Source organism: Scyliorhinus torazame, chromosome 12, assembly GCF_047496885.1.
Source record: "Scyliorhinus torazame isolate Kashiwa2021f chromosome 12, sScyTor2.1, whole genome shotgun sequence".
NCBI lineage: Eukaryota > Metazoa > Chordata > Chondrichthyes > Carcharhiniformes > Scyliorhinidae > Scyliorhinus > Scyliorhinus torazame.
In genome coordinates, this window is record NC_092718.1 from 36,855,892 (window position 1) to 36,874,613 (window position 18,722).

Here is an 18,722-nt window from a genome sequence, read left to right on the forward strand (position 1 = left end):
TCCCGGATCTTCCGACACCCCAAAAATCGCCACCTCTGACCTCATTGCCACCCTTGTTTTCAATACTCTGAACATGACGTCCCCAAACCCCTGCCAATATCCCCTAGGTTTTGGACACGTCCAGAACATGTGAACATAGTTCGCTAGTCCCCCCCCGCACATTTTACACACCTGTCCTCCACCCCAAAGAATCTACTCATCCGGGCCACTGTCATGTGGCCCCTGTGGACCACCTTAAATTGGATCAAACTGAGCCTGGAGCATGTTGCGATCGCGTTGACTATGCTCAACGCGTCTGCCCATAAGCCATCCTCCATCTCACCACCAAGCTCCTCCTCCCACTTACGCTTCAGCTCCTCGGTCTGCGTCTCCTGTGCCCCCATGAGTTCTTTGTAGATGTCCGAGACGCTCCCCATCCCACCCAACCCCTAGACACTATCCTATCCTGGATCCCCCTTAGTGGCAGGAGTGGAAAGGATGATACCTGCCTGCGCAGAAACACCCGCACCTGTAAATATCCAAATTTGTTCCCCCTTGCCAACCCAAGCTTCTCCTCCAGCGCCTTCAAGCTAGGAAAGCTCCCCTCTAAAAACAAGTCCCCCATCCACTCAATTCACACCCTTCACCATACTCAGAACCCCCCATCCCATCCAAGCACCTTGGGGCAAACCGCTGATTGTCACGTATTGGGGACCAGACCGATGCTCCCACTGCTCCAACGTACCTTCTCTGCTGACCCCAGATTCTCAGGGCCGCCACCACTACGGGGCTGGTGGAGTACCTCACCGGCGGGAACGGCAGAAATGCCGTTATCAACGCCCCCAGACCGGTGCCCCTACAGGAAGCTGCCTCCATCTGCTCCCAAACCAACCCCGCCCCCACCACCCACTTCTTTATCGTGGCTATGTTAGTCGCCCAGTAATAATTGCTAAAATTCGGCAGCGCAAGCCCCCCCTCCCCCCGATTCCGCTCGAGCATCACCTTCTTCACTCGCGGGGACTTACCCGCCCACACAAAGCCCAGGATGATTTTATTAACCCTCTTAAAAAAGGACCGTGGTATGAAAATTGGGAGACACTGAAATACGAACAGAAATCTCGGTAGGACCGTCACTTTGACCGTCTGCACTCTCCCAGCTCACGACAGCGGGAGCGCATCCCATCTCCGGAACTCTCCCCTCATCTGTTCAACCAACCGGGACCAGTTCAACTTGTGTAACCGGCCCCAGTCGCGCGCCACTTGTATCCCTAAGTCCCTGAAACTGTCCCCTACCAACCTAAACGGCAGCTCCCTCGGCCGACCCTCCTGACCCTCGCCTGGACCACAAACATCTCACTCTTTGTCATATTCAGTTTATACCCAGAAAACCGGCCAAATTCCCCCAAAATCGGTATAATTTTGCCCATCCCCTGCCCCTGGATCCGATACGTATAAGAGCAGGTCGTCCGCATACAGCGAGACTCTATGTTCCGCCCCCCACCCCTCCCCCCGAACCAGCCCCTTCCAGCCCCTTGAAGCTCTCAGAGCAATTGCCAGCGGCTCTATAGCTAACGCAAACAACAGTGGAGAAAGGGGGCACCCCTGTCTTGTCCCCCGGTACAGTCTAAAATAGTCCAAGGTCGTCCTAGTCGTCCTTACACTAGCCTCCGGGGCCTGGTACAACAGCCTGACCCAGTTGATAAAGCCCTTACCGAACCCAAATCGTCCCAGCCCCTCCCACAGATAGTCCACTCCACCCGGTCGAACGCCTTTTCCGCATCCATTGCCACAACTACCTCAACCTCCCTACTGTCCGGGGGCACCATGATCACATTAAGCAGCCTTCTTATATTGGCCACCAACTGCCTGCCCTTGACAAACCCGGTTTGATCCTCCATAATCACATCCGGCACACAATCCTCAATCCTGGAGGCCAAACCTTGGCCAGCAGCTTGGCATCCACATTAAGCAGGGAGATCAGCCTATATGACCCGCATAGCTCCGGGTTCTTGTCCCGCTTCAGTATCAACTAAATAGTGGCCTGCGACATCGTCGGGGGCAGCACCCCTCTGTCCCTTGCCTCATTGATAACCTTGACCAGCAACGGCCCTAAAATCCCTGAATACTTTTTATAGAACTCCACAGGTACCCGTCCGGCCCCGGGGCTTTACCAGACTGCATTGCCTTCAAGCCCTCGACTATTTCTTCGGCCCTAATCGGGGCCCCCAGCCCATCTACCAGCTCCCTACCCACCCTGGGGAAGGTCAGTCCATCCAAAAAGCGTTTCATCACCTCCGGCCCCGTAGGGGGTTCCGAGCAATAGAGCCGACTGTAAAAGTCCCTAAACGCCCTGTTTAGGCCTGCCGACTCCCCTACCAACTTCCCATCCCCATCAACCACCCTCTCTATTTCCCTGGCCGCCTCCCTCTTCCTAAGCTGCTGTGCAAGCATTCTGCTGGCATTCTCCCCATATTCGTAAAACGCACTCCTCGCCTTTCTAAGCTGCTCCACTGCCTTACCTGTGGACAAAACCCCAAACTCAGCCGGCAGCCTCCGATGTTCCCTTAAGAGCTCCACCCCTGGGGTCACCGCATACCTCCTGTCTATCTGTAAGATCTCCTTAACCAGTCGGTCCGTTTCTGCCCGTCCATCCTGTCCCTATCAGCCTGGATCGAAATTAGCACCCCTCTCACCATTGCCTTCAGCACCTCCCAGACCAACGCTGCTGAGACTTCCCCCATGTCATTAACCTGTAGGTAATTCTGCATGCACTTTTGACCGGCTCATTTAACCCTCAAACATTCCAGGTGACCAGCCTAGTTGGGGGGCTCATCCCTTCGCCGATCAGCCATCCTCTTTTTTGGACCCGCCTCCAGCCCATGCTCCGCACCTCCACCGGCCCGACCCCAGGCAGCCTCTGCCCCCAACCTCCTCTCTGTCCCTTGGCCCAAGTCCCTCCCTCGTCAGCAGAACAATCCCCCCCCTAGTAACAACACTCCGTAACCCAACCCCTTAGATAAACCAAACATATGCACACCCCCCACTGTGCTTCCGTGAGCTAGCCCGCCCAGCTAACTTGGTGGCCCCCATCCCTGGCGCCAGATAGTCTCCCACCTATTGTTCACTCCCCACCCCCACTCATACAAACATACTCCAACATCAAACAATCCCCACACAATTGCCCAACAGAAAAAAAAACAGAATCTAAACAAGCACACCGCCATCCCCCAACAGTGCAAATGAAAACTTTAACTCACTCAGCTCTGCCACTGGTCCCAAATCAATACAGAAGGCATTACAAACAGCTTCCACAAAATCAAAATCGAGAAACATTTTTTTTAAGAACGGAGAAACAAAAAGAAAAAAAAAACATGAACGCTGCAGCCAAGTTCAAAAGTTCTCAGTCCACCACCTGTCCTTTCCTTTTCACAAAGTCCAGCCCGTCCTCAGGCGACTCAAAATAAAAGTGCTGTTCCTCATACGTGACCCAGAGACGGACCGGATACAACAGTCCGAACTTCTCCTTTGTCTTAAAAAAGATCAACCTAATCTGGTTGAAGCCTGCTCTCCTGGCAACCTCCACACTCAGGTCTTGGTAGACCCGCAGGATACTTTTACACTTACAGCTCTGTGTTACATTACTATTTAGCTTTCTCTCAAACCCTACTTTCTCCCTCTTCCTTATTTTTAAACGTTCTTTGCTGGCTCTTAAAACCTGACCAATCTTCTAACCTAACACTAATCTGAACTGATCTCTCCACGCATCTTCTCTACTGAATAGCACCACACACCATATGCTTGTGTCTATGTATTTTACATTGTGTGTCTATCATTATGTCCTTTGTTTTTCATGTTTGGAACGATCTGCCTGGACTGTAGACAGAACAATATTTTTCACTGTACCTCGGTGTACCAAATCCAAATCTTCGCAATTTTTACAGTGTTTCTTCCAATCTAATACTCTCCGTAACTTCCTCATTTAGCCAGGAATTATGCCACCTTCTCAAAGATTCTTTCTTTCTTACTGGGATGAATCCTTGCTGAGGCTTATTAAATGGGGGTAAATTTGTGCTCCAGTCTGCCGCGAGCAAAAGCAACGTCGCGGACACAAAATCCACGAGAGACCGGAAATGAGATTCTTATCGGCAAGATCAAGTTTCCTATTTTTTCCTGCCCATGTAACGCAACAACGGGAACCTCATTTAAATACATTTGACTACATTTTAATATTATTATTATTTTTAAAAATATTTTTATTGAAGCATTTGCAAAATTTTTATAACAATAACAAACAATAATAACATAAACATCGTACGAAGTCTTACAACACCAGGTTAAAGTCCAACAGGTTTGTTTCGATGTCACTAGCTTTCGGAGCGCTGCTCCTTCCTCAGGTGAATGAAGAGGTCTGTTCCAGAAACACATATATAGACAAATTCAAAGATGCCAAACAATGCTTGGAATGCGAGCATTAGCAGGTGATTAAATCTTTACAGATCCAGAGATGGGGTAACCCCAGGTTAAAGAGGTGTGAATTGTCTCAAGTCAGGACAGTTGGTAGGATTTTGCAGGCCAGATGGTGGGGGATGAATGTAATGTGACATGAATCCCAGGTCCCGGTTGAGGCCGCACTCATGTGTGCGGAACTTGGCTATAAGTTTCTGCTCGGCGATTCTGCGTTGTTGCGGGTCCTGAAGGCCGCCTTGGAGAACGCTTACCCGGAGATCAGAGGCTGAATGCCCTTGACTGCTGAAGTGTTCCCCGACTGGAAGGGAACATTCCTGCCTGGTGATTGTTGCGCGATGTCCGTTCATTCGTTGTCGCAGCGTCTGCATGGTCTCGCCAATGTACGACGCTTCGGGACATCCTTTCCTGCAGCGTATGAGGTAGACAACGTTGGCCGAGTCGCACGAGTATGTACCGCGTACCTGGTGGGTGGTGTTCTCACGTGTAATAGTGGTATCCATGTCGATGATCTGGCACGTCTTGCAGAGATTGCCATGACAGGGTTGTGTGGTGTCGTGGTCACTGTTCTGAAGACTGGGTAGTTTGCTGCAAACAATGGTTCGTTTGAGGTTGCGCGGTTGTTTGAAGGCAAGTAGTGGGGGTGTGGGGATGACCTTGGCAAGATGCTCATCGTCATCAATGACGTGTTGAAGGCTGTGAAGACGATGACGTAGTTTCTCCGCTCCGGGGAAGTACTGGATGACGAAGGGTATTCTGTCGGTTGTGTCCCATGTTTGTCTTCTGAGGAGGTCGGTCCGGTTTTTCGATGTGGCGCGTTGGAACTGTCGATCGATGAGTCGAGTGCCATATCCCGTTCGTACGAGGGCATCTTTCAACGTCTGTAGATGTCTGTTACGCGCCTCCTCGTCTGAGCAGATCCTGTGTATACGCAGCGCTTGTCCATAGGGGATGGCTTCTTTAATGTGTTTAGGGTGGAAGCTGGAGAAGTGGAGCATCATGAGGTTATCCGTGGGTTTGCGGTAAAGCGAAGTGCTGAGGTGACCGTCCTTGATGGAGACGAGTGTGTCCAAGAATGCAATTGATTTTGGAGAGTAGTCCATGGTGAGTCTGATGGTTGGATGGAACTTATTAATGTCATCGTGTAGTCGTTTCAGTGATTCTTCGCCGTGGGTCCAAAGGAAAAAAATGTCATCGATGTATCTGGTGTATAACATCGGTTGAAGGTCCTGTGCGGTGAGTAGGTCCTGTTCAAACTTGTGCATGAAGATGTTGGCGTATTGGGGTGCGAATTTGGTCCCCATGGCTGTTCCGTGCGTCTGGATGAAGAACTTGTTGTCGAAGGTGAAGACGTTGTGATCCAGAATGAAGCGGATGAGTTGCAGAATTGCGTCTGGAGATTGGCAGTTGTCGGTGTTGAGTACTGAGGCTGTTGCAGCAATGCCGTCGTCATGGGGGATGCTGGTGTAGAATGCCGAGATGTCCATTGTGACGAGGAATGTTCCTGGTTCAACTGGTCCATGGGTGCTGAGTTTCTGTAGGAAGTCCGTCGTGTCGCGACAGAAGCTGGGTGTACCTTGTACGATGGGTTTCAAGATGCCCTCGATGTAGCCAGAGAGGTTCTCACACAGGGTCCCATTGCCTGAAACGATTGGGCGGCCTGGTGTGTTGGCCTTATGTATTTTTGGGAGGCAGTAGAGATCTCCAATGCGGGGAGTACGTGGGATGAGAGCACGTAGGGTGCTCTGAAGATCTGGATCCAAGGTCTTGATCAGTCTGTTAAGTTGGCGGATGTGTTCCTTGGTCGGATCTGCGGGTAACTGTCTGTAGTGTTCTTGGTTGTTCAGTTGTCGGTATACTTCTTTGCAGTAGTCCGTTCTGTTCAGTACGACAGAACCTGTCGTAAAGGTACAAAGTACCTTTGTCTGCTGGTTTGATGACGATGCTGTGGTTGGTCTTGAGAGCGCGGATGGCATTGCGTTGTGCTTGGGTGACGTTCGGGATTGTCTTGTGAATGCGACTGATGAATCTGGCATTGACGCGACTCCTGACGGCTTGAGCATACATGTCGAGTCTAAGGCAGCGGCCTTCCGGAGGGGTCCAATCCGACTCTTTCCTCTTCGGTTGTCGCACCGCAGATCTCTCGGTCTGCTGTTCCGGTTCATTAGTAGTCTGCTTGGGTTCGCTGTTGGCCTCTTGGGGTCTGTGGAAGAATTCCCGGAGCCTCATTCGCCTGATGAATTCCTCCGTGTCTGCCGCGAGACTGATGGGGTCCATTTTGATGTATGCTCAAGCCGTCAGGAGTCGCGTCAATGCCAGATTCATCAGTCGCATTCACAAGACAACCCCGAACGTCACCCAAGCACAACGCAATGCCATCCGTGCTCTCAAGACCAACCACAGCATCGTCATCAAACCAGCAGACAAAGGGGGGGCCACTGTCGTACTGAACAGAACGGACTACTGCAAAGAAGTATACCGACAACTGAACAACCAAGAACACTACAGACAGTTACCCGCAGATCCAACCAAGGAACACATCCGCCAACTTAACAGACTGATCAAGACCTTGGATCCAGATCTTCAGAGCACCCTACGTGCTCTCATCCCACGTACTCTCCGCATTGGAGATCTCTACTGCCTCCCAAAAATACATAAGGCCAACACACCAGGCCGCCCAATCGTTTCAGGCAATGGGACCCTGTGTGAGAACCTCTCTGGCTACATCGAGGGCATCTTGAAACCCATCGTACAAGGTGCACCCAGCTTCTGTCGCGACACGACAGACTTCCTACAGAAACTCAGCACCCATGGACCAGTTGAACCAGGAACATTCCTCGTCACAATGGACGTCTCGGCACTCTACATCAGCATCCCCCATGACGACGGCATTGCTGCAACAGCCTCAGTACTCAACACCGACAACTGCCAATCTCCAGACGCAATTCTGCAACTCATTTGCTTCATTCTGGATCACAACGTCTTCACCTTCGACAACAAGTTCTTCATCCAGACGCACGGAACAGCCATGGGGACCAAATTCGCACCCCAATACGCCAACATCTTCATGCACAAGTTTGAACAGGACCTACTCACCGCACAGGACCTTCAACCGATGTTATACACCAGATACATCGATGACATTTTTTTCCTTTGGACCCACGGCGAAGAATCACTGAAACGACTACACGATGACATTAATAAGTTCCATCGAACCATCAGACTCACCATGGACTACTCTCCAAAATCAGTTGCATTCTTGGACACACTCGTCTCCATCAAGGACGGTCACCTCAGCACTTCGCTTTACCGCAAACCCACGGATAACCTCATGATGCTCCACTTCTCCAGCTTCCACCCTAAACACATTAAAGAAGCCATCCCCTATGGACAAGCGCTCCGTATACACAGGATCTGCTCAGACGAGGAGGAGCGTAACAGCCATCTACAGACGTTGAAAGATGCCCTCGTACGAACGGGATATGGCACTCGACTCATCGATCGACAGTTCCAACGCGCCACATCGAAAAACCGGACCGACCTCCTCAGAAGACAAACATGGGACACAACCGATAGAATACCCTTCGTCATCCAGTACTTCCCCGGAGCGGAGAAACTACGTCATCTTCTTCACAGCCTTCAACACGTCATTGATGACGGTGAACATCTTGCCAAGGTCATCCCCACACCCCCACTACTTGCCTTCAAACAACCGCGCAACCTCAAATGAACCATTGTTTGCAGCAAACTACCCAGTCTTCAGAACAGTGACGACGACACCACACAACCCTGTCATGGCAATCTCTGCAAGACGTGCCAGATCATCGACATGGATACCACTATTACACGTGAGAACACCACCCACCAGGTACGCGGTACATACTCGTGCGACTCGGCCAACGTTGTCTACCTCATACGCTGCAGGAAAGGATGTCCCGAAGCGTCGTACATTGGCGAGACCATGCAGACGCTGCAACAACGAATGAACGGACATCGCGCAACAATCACCTGGCAGGAATGTTCCCTCCCAGTCGGGGAACACTTCAGCAGTCAAGGGCATTCAGCCTCTGATCTCCGGGTGAGCGTTCTCCAAGGCGTCCTTCAGGACCCGCGACAACGCAGAATCGCCGAGCAGAAACTTATAGCCAAGTTCCGCACACATGAGTGCGGCCTCAACCGGGACCTGGGATTCATGTCACATTACATTCATCCCCCACCATCTGGCCTGCGAAATCCTACCTACTGTCCTGGCTTGAGACAATTCACACCTCTTTAACCTGGGGTTACCCCATCTCTGGATCTGTAAAGATTTAATCACCTGCTAATGCTCGCATTCCAAGCATTGTTTGGCATCTTTGAATTTGTCTATATATGTGTTTCTGGAACAGACCTCTTCATTCACCTGAGGAAGGAGCAGCGCTCCGAAAGCTAGTGACATCGAAACAAACCTGTTGGACTTTAACCTGGTGTTGTAAGACTTCGTACTGTGCTCACCCTAGTCCAACGCCGGCATCTCCACATCATGGCTAACATAAACATCAACATGGTAAACTAGACATTTCCCACCCAACCCCTTCTGTACAACCCTTAACCATATTGCACCTACCCGCACCCCCCTCCCGCCCCCTTCACAATGCTGCTTCTGCTGACATTTTAATTTTCCCTGAGAAAGTCGACGAACGGCTGCCACCTCCGAGAGAACCCCAGCATTGACCCCCCCTCAAGGCAAACTTTATTTTCTCGAGACTGAGAAACCCAGCCATGTCACTGACCCAAGTCTCCACACTCGGGGGCTTCGGGTCCCTCCACATTAAAAGGATCCGTCTCCGGGCTACCAGGGAGGCAAAGGCCAAAACGTCGGCCTCGTTCACTCCCTGAACTTCCGGGTCTTCTGACACTCCAAAGATCGCCATCTCTGGACTCGGCACCACCCGCGTACCTAGCACCTTGGACACAGCCTTGGCAAACCCCTTGCCAGAATCCTCCAAGCTTCGGGCATGCCCAGAACATGTGTACATGGTTTGCTGGGCTTCCCGCACACCTCTCACATCTATCGTCTACCCCGAAAGACTTGCTCATCCTCGCCGCCATCATGTGTGCCCGGTGTAGCACCTTAAACTGTATTAGACTGAGCCTGGCACATGATGAGGCGGAATTAACCCTGCTTAAGGCGTCCACCCACAGACCCGCCTCTAACTCCCCATCTAGCTCCTCCTCCCACTTGCCTTTCAGTTCCTTCACCGGGGTCTCCTCCACCTCCAACAACTCCTGATAGACATCTGACACCTTCCCCTCCCCCACCCAGATACCAGAGACTACTCTGTCCTGTATCCCCCGTGGCGGCATCAGCAGGAAAGCCAACACCTGTTTCCTCAGAAAGTGCCGGATTTGTAAATATCTGAAACCATTCCCCGGCGGCAGCTTGAACTTGTCCTCCATCGCCTTCAGACTGGGAAAACTCCCGTCTATGAATAGATCCCCCATCTGTCTAATTCCTGCTCTCTGCCAACTTCGGAACCCGCCATCTATCCTGCCCGGCGCGAACCTGCGGTTATTGCAAATCGGGGTGCAGACTGCGCACCCTCCACCTACTTATACCTCCTCCATTGCCCCCAGATCCTCAATGCCGCAACCACCACTGGTCTAGTGGAGTACCGGGCCCGCGAGAACGGCAGAGGTGCCGTTACCAGTGCTCCCAAACTGGTGCCTTTGCATGATGCCGCCTCCATCTGCTCCCATGCCGACCCCTCCCCCATTACCCACTTCCTAATCATCGCTATATTCGTCGCCCAGTACTAGTTGCAAAAGTTCAGCAGCGCCAACCCACCCTCCCCCCGACTGTGCTCCAACAACATTTTCTTCACCCGCGGGGTTTTATTCGCCCATACAAAGCCCGAAATAATCTTGTTTACCCACTTGAAAAGGGCTTTAGGGATGAAGGTGGGGAGGCACTGGAAGACAAACAAAAATCTGGGGAGGACTGTCATTTTCACGGTCTGTACCCTCCCCGCCAACGATAATGGGACTATATCCAATCTTTTAAAGTCCCCCTCCATTTGCTCCACCAGCCAGGTTTGGTTGGGCCTGTGTACTGCCTCCCATTTCCGAGCCACCTGTATTCCCAGGTAGCGAAAACTCCTCTCTACCATCCTGAGTGGCAGCTCCTTCAGTCTCCTCTCCTGTCCCCTTGACATTTTAATATTATTAACGGGCCTTCTGGTCACATGATCCCCTCACTGAATATTCAAACAAAACCGACAGCCATTTGCGAGGTTCACAACAGGTATTTAAAGATGGGATGCATTCAAGGGGATCCCATCGGGGGCGCCAAGGAAAGTATAACCCCATGGGAGAGAAGGAACATGCCTGGGAAGTGCCTTGGCACTTGGTGCCAGGGCAGTGCCAATCTGGCAATGCAAACCTGTGTCGGGGCAATGCCGGGGGCAGGCCCTCTTGGAAGCCCCATTAGGGGGTTCCCCTTATCTGTGGTGGGGGGATGGAAGGGAAAATGCAATGCCTTTGAGGGGAGGGGAACTTTCCTGTGAAGTGGGGGGGGGGGGGGGAAACGTGCTTGTGAAGGAGGGAGACCTGTATGTGAAGGGGGGGATAGACTTGGCTGTGAGGGGGGAGAGTGCCAGCAATATTACAGCAGTGATGAAGGTGTGTGGGTAGAGCCCCGATACTTGTGCGGTTTTGGGGGGGGACCCCAATATCTCCATGGTGGGGGGAATCACACTAATGCTAGTGGCGGGGGCCTCCCATCCAGGAAGGGTGGAGGGGGGTTGTTTAACTTTAGTGCTGATTGGGGCACCCTTTAAAGATGGCGTTAACCAAGCCCCCAGATTTTCTTCTGCCAGAGTGGCTAAAGATCTGGGTTTGAATTCTCCGCCGTCGGGATTCTTCATTGCGCCGGCAGCCCGGGGGTTTCCTGATGGCGTGGGGCTGCCCCATAATGGGAAACCCCATTGGCCAGCCGGCAAAATGGAGAATCCCGACGGCATGCCAGTGGGATGAAGAATGTCGTCCCTGATCTGAAAACTCGACTGTGCATCTGAAGAGGCACACAGCAGTTTTCAGTCAGAGCTTGACACTGACAAATTACGGGAAAATTCCGCCCAATATCCCCTGAAAAGTCTGCCACTGCACCTTTACTGTCCTATCTTTTAATCTAAGGCAGGATATTCCACCCAACCCATCATGTATTTCGCAGAGATGGAGGCAGCCTGCCATTGGCCAGCAGTGCCAGTAAACCCACATCGGAGGGATCGGAAGATCCCGCCAGTGAACAGCCGGAACTTTGCTGCCCTAGTTTTCCAGTAAACGTTAGCTCACTCTGCCTTCATAATCTTATATTACCTTTTATTCAAGTTTGATCAAGAGGACTCAAAAGGCTCCAGGAGAAGGTGGAGGATCTAGAGAATAGGTCCCGCCGGCAAAATTTAAGTTTGTCAATTTTTTGTAACACCTACTCAGGAAAATGTGCACGGTCCACTGATGTTTATCATCTTTATCAACAACCTGCTGGATGTCATCAAAAATCATGGGGCGGGATTCTCCGTCCCACCAGCCCTGTTTTCCAAAGCGGCGCACCCCTGCCGGCAGCGGCATTCTCATTGTGGCCACCTCACTGCGGGCATGGGTGCGTTACTGGCGAAGCGGAGTATCCCGCCGATAGAGAATCCCGCAGATGGTCTTTTCACTGATGATAATGCTTGCTGAAAGACAAGTGGCAACAAAACCACTGTAGATAAATAATCACAGAATTCAGCGGTAAATGGATAAATTGTGTACATTTTCAGAGCCAGGAATAACCATGTTGAGGATACAGCCCATGCTATTTCTTAACTACCTCCATTTTATAAATATTGCAAATTTCCATTAAGTAGAAAAATAATTAGCATTGTCACTCAGTAAGGACATCTTCCCCATTTTAGGGCAGACAAGGAGAATTTATGACTACAAAACTTGTCACAAGGATATGAATCCTCAAAAATGGTTTGGCTCACTATTGCCGACTTCAAGATTCTGCTTAATGCACCATAGCTAACTGGAAGATGTCAGGATGAGGTGAAAAGCTGTTTAAAAGCAGAAGGAATCCTTGGCTTCATTAAAGAAGAAAAGTACTAAAGCAAGGACTTTCTGCTAAAACAATGGTTAGTCCTCAGCTGGAGCAATTGTCTAATTCTGGGCACCACACTTTGGGAACGATGTCAAGACCATGGAGAAGGTGTGACTAGAATGTTACCAGGGATCAGGGACTTCAGTTAAGCAGCGATACTAGAGAAGTTGGAGTTGTTCTACATAGAGCAGAGAAGGCTATGACGAGATTTGTTCAAGACCATGAATAGTTTTGGTAGAGTAAATGAAGGGAAACTGTTTCCGATGTTCGACGGGTCAGCAACCAGAGGACACAGATGTAAGGTGGTTGGCAAAAGAGCTAGAGGCAGCAAGAGGAACCATTTTTTTAATACAACAATTTTTAAAAATTCATTCATGGGCTGTGGGCATCGCTGGCTGGAGCAGAATTTATTGCATTTCCCTAATTGCACTTGAGAAGTGTGGTGAGCTGTCTTCTTGAACCACTACAGTTCATGTGGTGTAAGCAAAGTTGTTATGATCTGGAATGTATTGCCCTGAAAGGGAGTGAAACTAGATTCAATAGTATTATTCAAAAGAAAATTATATAAATATTCAAAGGGGAAAAAAATGCAGTGCTATGGGGAAGAGCAGGGAAGTGTCAGCACAGGCACAAGAGGCCAAATAGCCTCATTCTGTGTTGTATTATTCTATGAAAACCTATTTGGTAGGTTGAAAAGAAGTCAGCTATCGTGTTCCTGAGCTTGGTACAGTTACAAACTGTGCTGAGCAGATGACTTGAGGATTATGTCCAACTTCATACTGTAACAATAGCTTGTTCATTACCCATTAGATTATGACTGGAGCAGCTGTACCAGCACTCAAACCAGATCTTTAAACTTATGCCAGGGAAGCTACAGGAGTGCTTATACCCTCTGTATCAATTCAAGTGGTCTATTCTAAATGCCATGAGGAAATACCTCACACACTGCCTCTTCTGTTCCAGAGTTCTCAGTAAAACATTGCTAGAGCTCTATTAAAGGCTGAAGTTTAAATACAGTGTTCACAGTTCCTTTCCACACAAATGATATCGGAGAGCTATGGAAAGTCTATGGCTTATGCTTTGGTAACCTTGTACAATTTTTCCTTCCTGCAACTGATGCTGATTATGTCCTGTTGTTGTTCATCTAATATACAGAATAACATTTGTGAGAAGGCCTGCAAACCTGAATAGGAACCAAAGTTGTAATGTTTACTCCATACATTCTTTTAAAGTAAACTACAACATTGAACATATGCAGCAAACATATTTCTTTAAACTGAGACAATTTCCTTTTCTAAATTAAAGACACCTGCATGAGTGAATTGATATTTGCAAATTTGATTGTTTGATATGATTATATCTTGCATGTGTTGTTGATATGTCTTTATGGATATCTCATTGCGCTGGAAATAGGGTTCATTTCAGGGGCCCAGTAACTGCAATGCAATTAAACTTGTAGTTACCAGTTATACAGCATTAAGAAACACAATTCTTTTCTCCCCCACCACTCCCCCCCCCCCCCCCCCCCTCAACTATCCTCCTCCTCTCCCCCACACACTTAGTGGGTTGACTCTGGAGCATAGTGAAACAGTTTTAAGCATCCCTTTAATTCTGTGTTGAAGCGACCATTTATCATGCATGCTCAGTTCAGGTAAGATTTTAACCCAATCAAAACCGGTCCACTCAGGGTTAAAATTGGGTCCTTGGTATAAATATCACAGGGGACATCAAAGTCAATCATTCCTCATAAGAGGCCAGAAATACCTCCTATCCAGAAGTTGTAGGCTAGAAATCAGACTAAGGAACTCTAGATGATGTTCTCCTTGCTATAAACACTGAAATTAATTCTAGCAACCCTATCACGGAACTGGCAGATCAGTTCACTTAATACACATCATTGATCTAACCTAGGACCATCTGGTCTGTGTAGCTTAGTGCTACACTAAATGATAGCTTTACCTAATAGGTCATGAGGGAGAGGTGCTTGTAATGTGTGTGAAAATGGTACAATGCCTGCTTTCATCAGATTTGAATACCAGAGAAGCAGAGCAAATCCGTAATTAAACCACATAAAGTACATGAACTGCTCATCAGGCTCTAACTGCTGATGACATTTGTAACTACAGAGAATTGTTGATGAGATCCAGTTGCTGTCGCATTGCAACCTGTGCAGTGTTTGTGATGTTTCACCACTTTATTTTTCAGCTGTGTGAAATACTGGTTGTATTTAAATTTCGCAAATTTAGTAGTGTTACTTTTGCCAATGGCACAGAGCAAAATTTAAAATAATTTCCATTGACAATAAACTTAAGTTGGACAAGAGCTAACTATTCTCGGCTGGTGTTTGTTGCACTTTCAACTAAGGCAGAAATTGTAATATTATCAGTTCTTTTGAAGTTTGACTTTTTGTGAATTAGTCTAATGAGCAGGGGAAACGTGCTGAGGAAGAAGGACTTGTTAACCTGCTATACTCAAGCATGTCTCCTAGTGGATTGAATAAGGAACTGATGATGTCTATAGACTTTTCATAGATTTAACCAACCACTTGACTGGCAAAAGTGGCCATTTGCAAGAAGTTAACTGGGGGAAGGGAGAGTAATAAGGAAAAGAATACAAAAATATTGAACAGTCCGTAATTTCTTGGGACAGAAGTGTAAGAGTCGCAAATGGTTGAAAGTTTGGCAGACTAGGTTCAAATGCCCTTTAACAATATCAGTTTTTAAAAATCAACCTTCAGTTCTTATTTTTTTTCTATTTTGCAACAGACATGGGGAACCTGGGCTGTAATTTTATTTTCCTCTTTTATATTCCATCTTTATTTTCTCACCACCCCATCTTCACTCTTTTTGATAAGCAAATGTGCAACACTTCATGAATTGTCACATTGTTGATCATGCTATTTCTTTTCCGTAATGTATCAGATGCAGTGTTGCATTGGTAATTGGGTCAAGGAGTTAATGCTCCTGTATCGTGAATTATTGTATGGGAGCTCTTTCGCTGGTTCATGGTGCTTGTAAGGCATTATAAAAGTTACAGGCTTTAGACACAACTACATTTTCATACAACCACATCTCCTCCTTGCTGCTGAATGGGTAGTACTGCACATATTGTAGTAGTGATCCCTGTTTGAGATAGCTTTACACGCGGTAACATTAATTAGAAAGGCATAACACAGTTTTTTAATTGAGGTAATTTTGACATGGTTGAGACATATTGCCCTTGTGACCACCTGAAATTGCTTACGTCTATAAATAATTTCAGAAAAATGTTTAGAGACAGTTTTTTAACACTTATTTCCAGTTGGTATGGCCAGCGCTGATCTCTGATTTAATCTGAGTAAAATACAATTATTTTAGATGGAATGCATTCAGGATACTAAGTAAGTTTATGTTCTACCCTTTTGGAGTTGTGTAGGTACAATGCATCGGTGTACAAATCGTTTTAAATTTCCCGCTAAGGAATCAAGCATTCAAAGCTGTACAGGCTGAAGTAAGGAAATGTCACAGAGTTCCACTTTCCCAGTAATCTACTTTTCAAATGTCAACTTACATGAAAAACAGATAACACTAATGATTTTTACTTTGGTCTAAAGTGTTATCTGATGTCTCAGTTCCTTGTCAGTTTGAATAAAAGGGATAATTTTTGCAAACGTTTACCAGCTGTCAACGTAATACATTAGCAGAATTAAAATCTGTTGGGTACATATCGCTAAGAGCTACACATTTTTGAAAATGAGCACCAGATGTTTCAGGCATACAGAAATGATTTTGAATTAATTCTCAGTTTGCTGTGTAAGACCCAGTAAACTTGAAATTATGCACTCATTTAGTGTGCTAAAACATTTAAATATGTAATATTCAAAGCTAATTAAAATGTTACTTACAGTAATTGCAGCTGGGATTATCTGTGCCTTTGATTTTGCCCTTTTTATCAATTCTCAGATAAAACTGTGTTCGACAGAAAAGTTTCCTTATTCTTACATCTCCACCTTCCATGTAGTCGTAACTTCTGGTGTGCCGCTCAGGACTGGAGGAACAGTTCACGCTTCCAGCTAGTTGGTCTGGAGTCATGTCATTGCAAGCAAAAGACACACTCCCTGCTAGAAGAATACAATGAAAGTATAGTCTGTACAACAGAGTTGGCAGGATCCATGTTTGCATCCATTTGCGCATTATAGTGCACTGCTCTGGGTTCTCATGAACAACATACTGCAATTTAAAGTATGAATGAGACGATACTGCTAGTTTGGGGTCTCAGCTTCTGCCTGGACTCCGCGACCTTGGGTCTCTTTTTTATTTGTGGCACTAGCAGTTTAGAATGTGTGTAAGGTTTCTTGTGAAGGTTTATGGTGCTGAGCCAGGGTTTCTTCAGAGAACTGATGCACTGTCAATTTCCACTATAAACAAATCAATTTGCAGTGGTCTTGAATGTCTTGATCTTCCTTGCTATCAGAATCTTCCTTTTGTACAGAGAGCTTTGACGATAATAAAGCTGCAAGCAGAAGTATCACTTAACTTTAACAAGCTATTACAGTTAGTTGTTACAAATAAATTACAACCATAGCAACAAGCTTTGGAGGTGTATTCCAAAGTTTGTTTTAAAAATAGATCGAGTTGCCAGTTTCTAGTTTAAAAAACGTAAAGCCAAAAAAGTACAGTAGGTAGTTTGTTTTTTCAATAACTGCTGCATGCTGCAGTATCAGTATGATTTAAAAAGTGTGATGTTTGTAGCATGGTGTGTGTTCCATGCGAGCACTCCACTGCTGTTTTAACTACTCTGCTAAGCACTGTTGCATAATCAATTCCCCTAAGCTTCTGTACACTTGTCATCTTGTATGCATTCATTCATTAGTAATCACCGCTCTTTTTATGTGGCGAACCAAATGTTTTCCATGGAACGTCCCATGTTTCCCACACACAATTCTTGTTTCAATGTCTAGACCGGCTGGAAACATTCAGAACTACCTCGATGTCAACTACACATGTTTAATCTGAGCCAGCATAATTCAAACAATCCTATGGCAAAATATTTTTGTATGAATAACATAATAACAGACAATTTGTGTATAAAACTTACTTTTGTTTTTGTTGAAGACAAACTGTGGATGGAAGAAATCCATTGTTTCTCCTCCCCCCTCACATCATCAGCTCGTGCGGTGTTGTGGACTATTTCCTAAGTCCAGGAGGATTCCAACAGAATCATAATTGTTTCCATAAATCAAGTGTTAACACGAGAGGGATTTTCTGGGCATCTTGAGCCTGTTGTTGTGCAGTTCTGTTCGATAAATGCCTTTCCCTGACCTCACTTGGAAGTAATTAGATCTTAGCCAGTCAGCTGTCAGTTGGATACATGAACAAAGAAGAAGTGAGGTTCCCTTTGTTAGATGTCCACATGGTCATGAACTCACAGTGGTCTTTCTCATTTCCACACAATATCACAATTATTTATTCTCTGCTCAGTAATTCAGATCTGCTCCAATCATGGTAGAAAAATGTGCTCTGTCCCTCCAGATATATTCCCATCTGTTGAACAAACAAGATTCAAGAATGAATCTACGGCATGTAGAAATACGAGTCTTCCTTCATATCCTCAGTGTGCTTTTGGGAATTTTATCCTATCTCAACACTAAAGGCTCCAATATGTTGAAATGCATTAAAAAAAAAAAAATTCTGTGTTAAAACAATTGATCTTTAATTGGCCAAGTATTGTTTGCTTGCCACATTAATTGGGGATTATTTTGCTCCCTCATGTGAAGTGGCAGCCGAGGAAATTATACCACCTGACTATTTCTTGTAAGCAATGCTATGAAATTAGTTTGTGTAATACCGAATGATGAATTTCATTGTGGGAGTTGCTGGCATTGGTGAGCAAAGGTTTTACTTGCTTTTTCTGAGTTCAAAACCTTTAAAGGTGCACAGTTATTACCACTTAGATTGATCCTGCAAATTGAGGGAAAGTTCTCTAACATTTCTGAGTGACCACCAACAATGTGAAGTATTGATAACAGAGGCTAGCCCTGTGGTATCGGTAAGTTATGGGCATTCTTTTATGAACGTGAAAGACCGAAAGCTCATAAATGCTGCAGGCATGAATGAGTTATAAGCTTTTTCCAAAGGAGGAATGCCTGGAATTATTCATTGCATTGAAATGTTCTGATCAT

General features: G+C 47.0%; 1 protein-coding gene across 1 annotated transcript in view; it reads right to left on the reverse strand.

Annotated features, from left to right (window-relative positions):
* Window positions 1-17,912, reverse strand: part of fgf7 (fibroblast growth factor 7) — a 135,883-nt gene extending 117,971 nt beyond the window's left edge. Inside the window, exons 1-2 of the mRNA XM_072470677.1 lie at window positions 17,639-17,912; window positions 16,446-17,053 (exon numbers count right to left, since the gene is read on the reverse strand). Coding sequence (XP_072326778.1) covers window positions 16,446-16,734 — 289 coding nt within the window. The 5' untranslated portion in view covers window positions 16,735-17,053; window positions 17,639-17,912. The remainder of the gene's footprint in view (window positions 1-16,445; window positions 17,054-17,638) is intronic.
* Window positions 17,913-18,722: the final 810 nt, after the last annotated feature.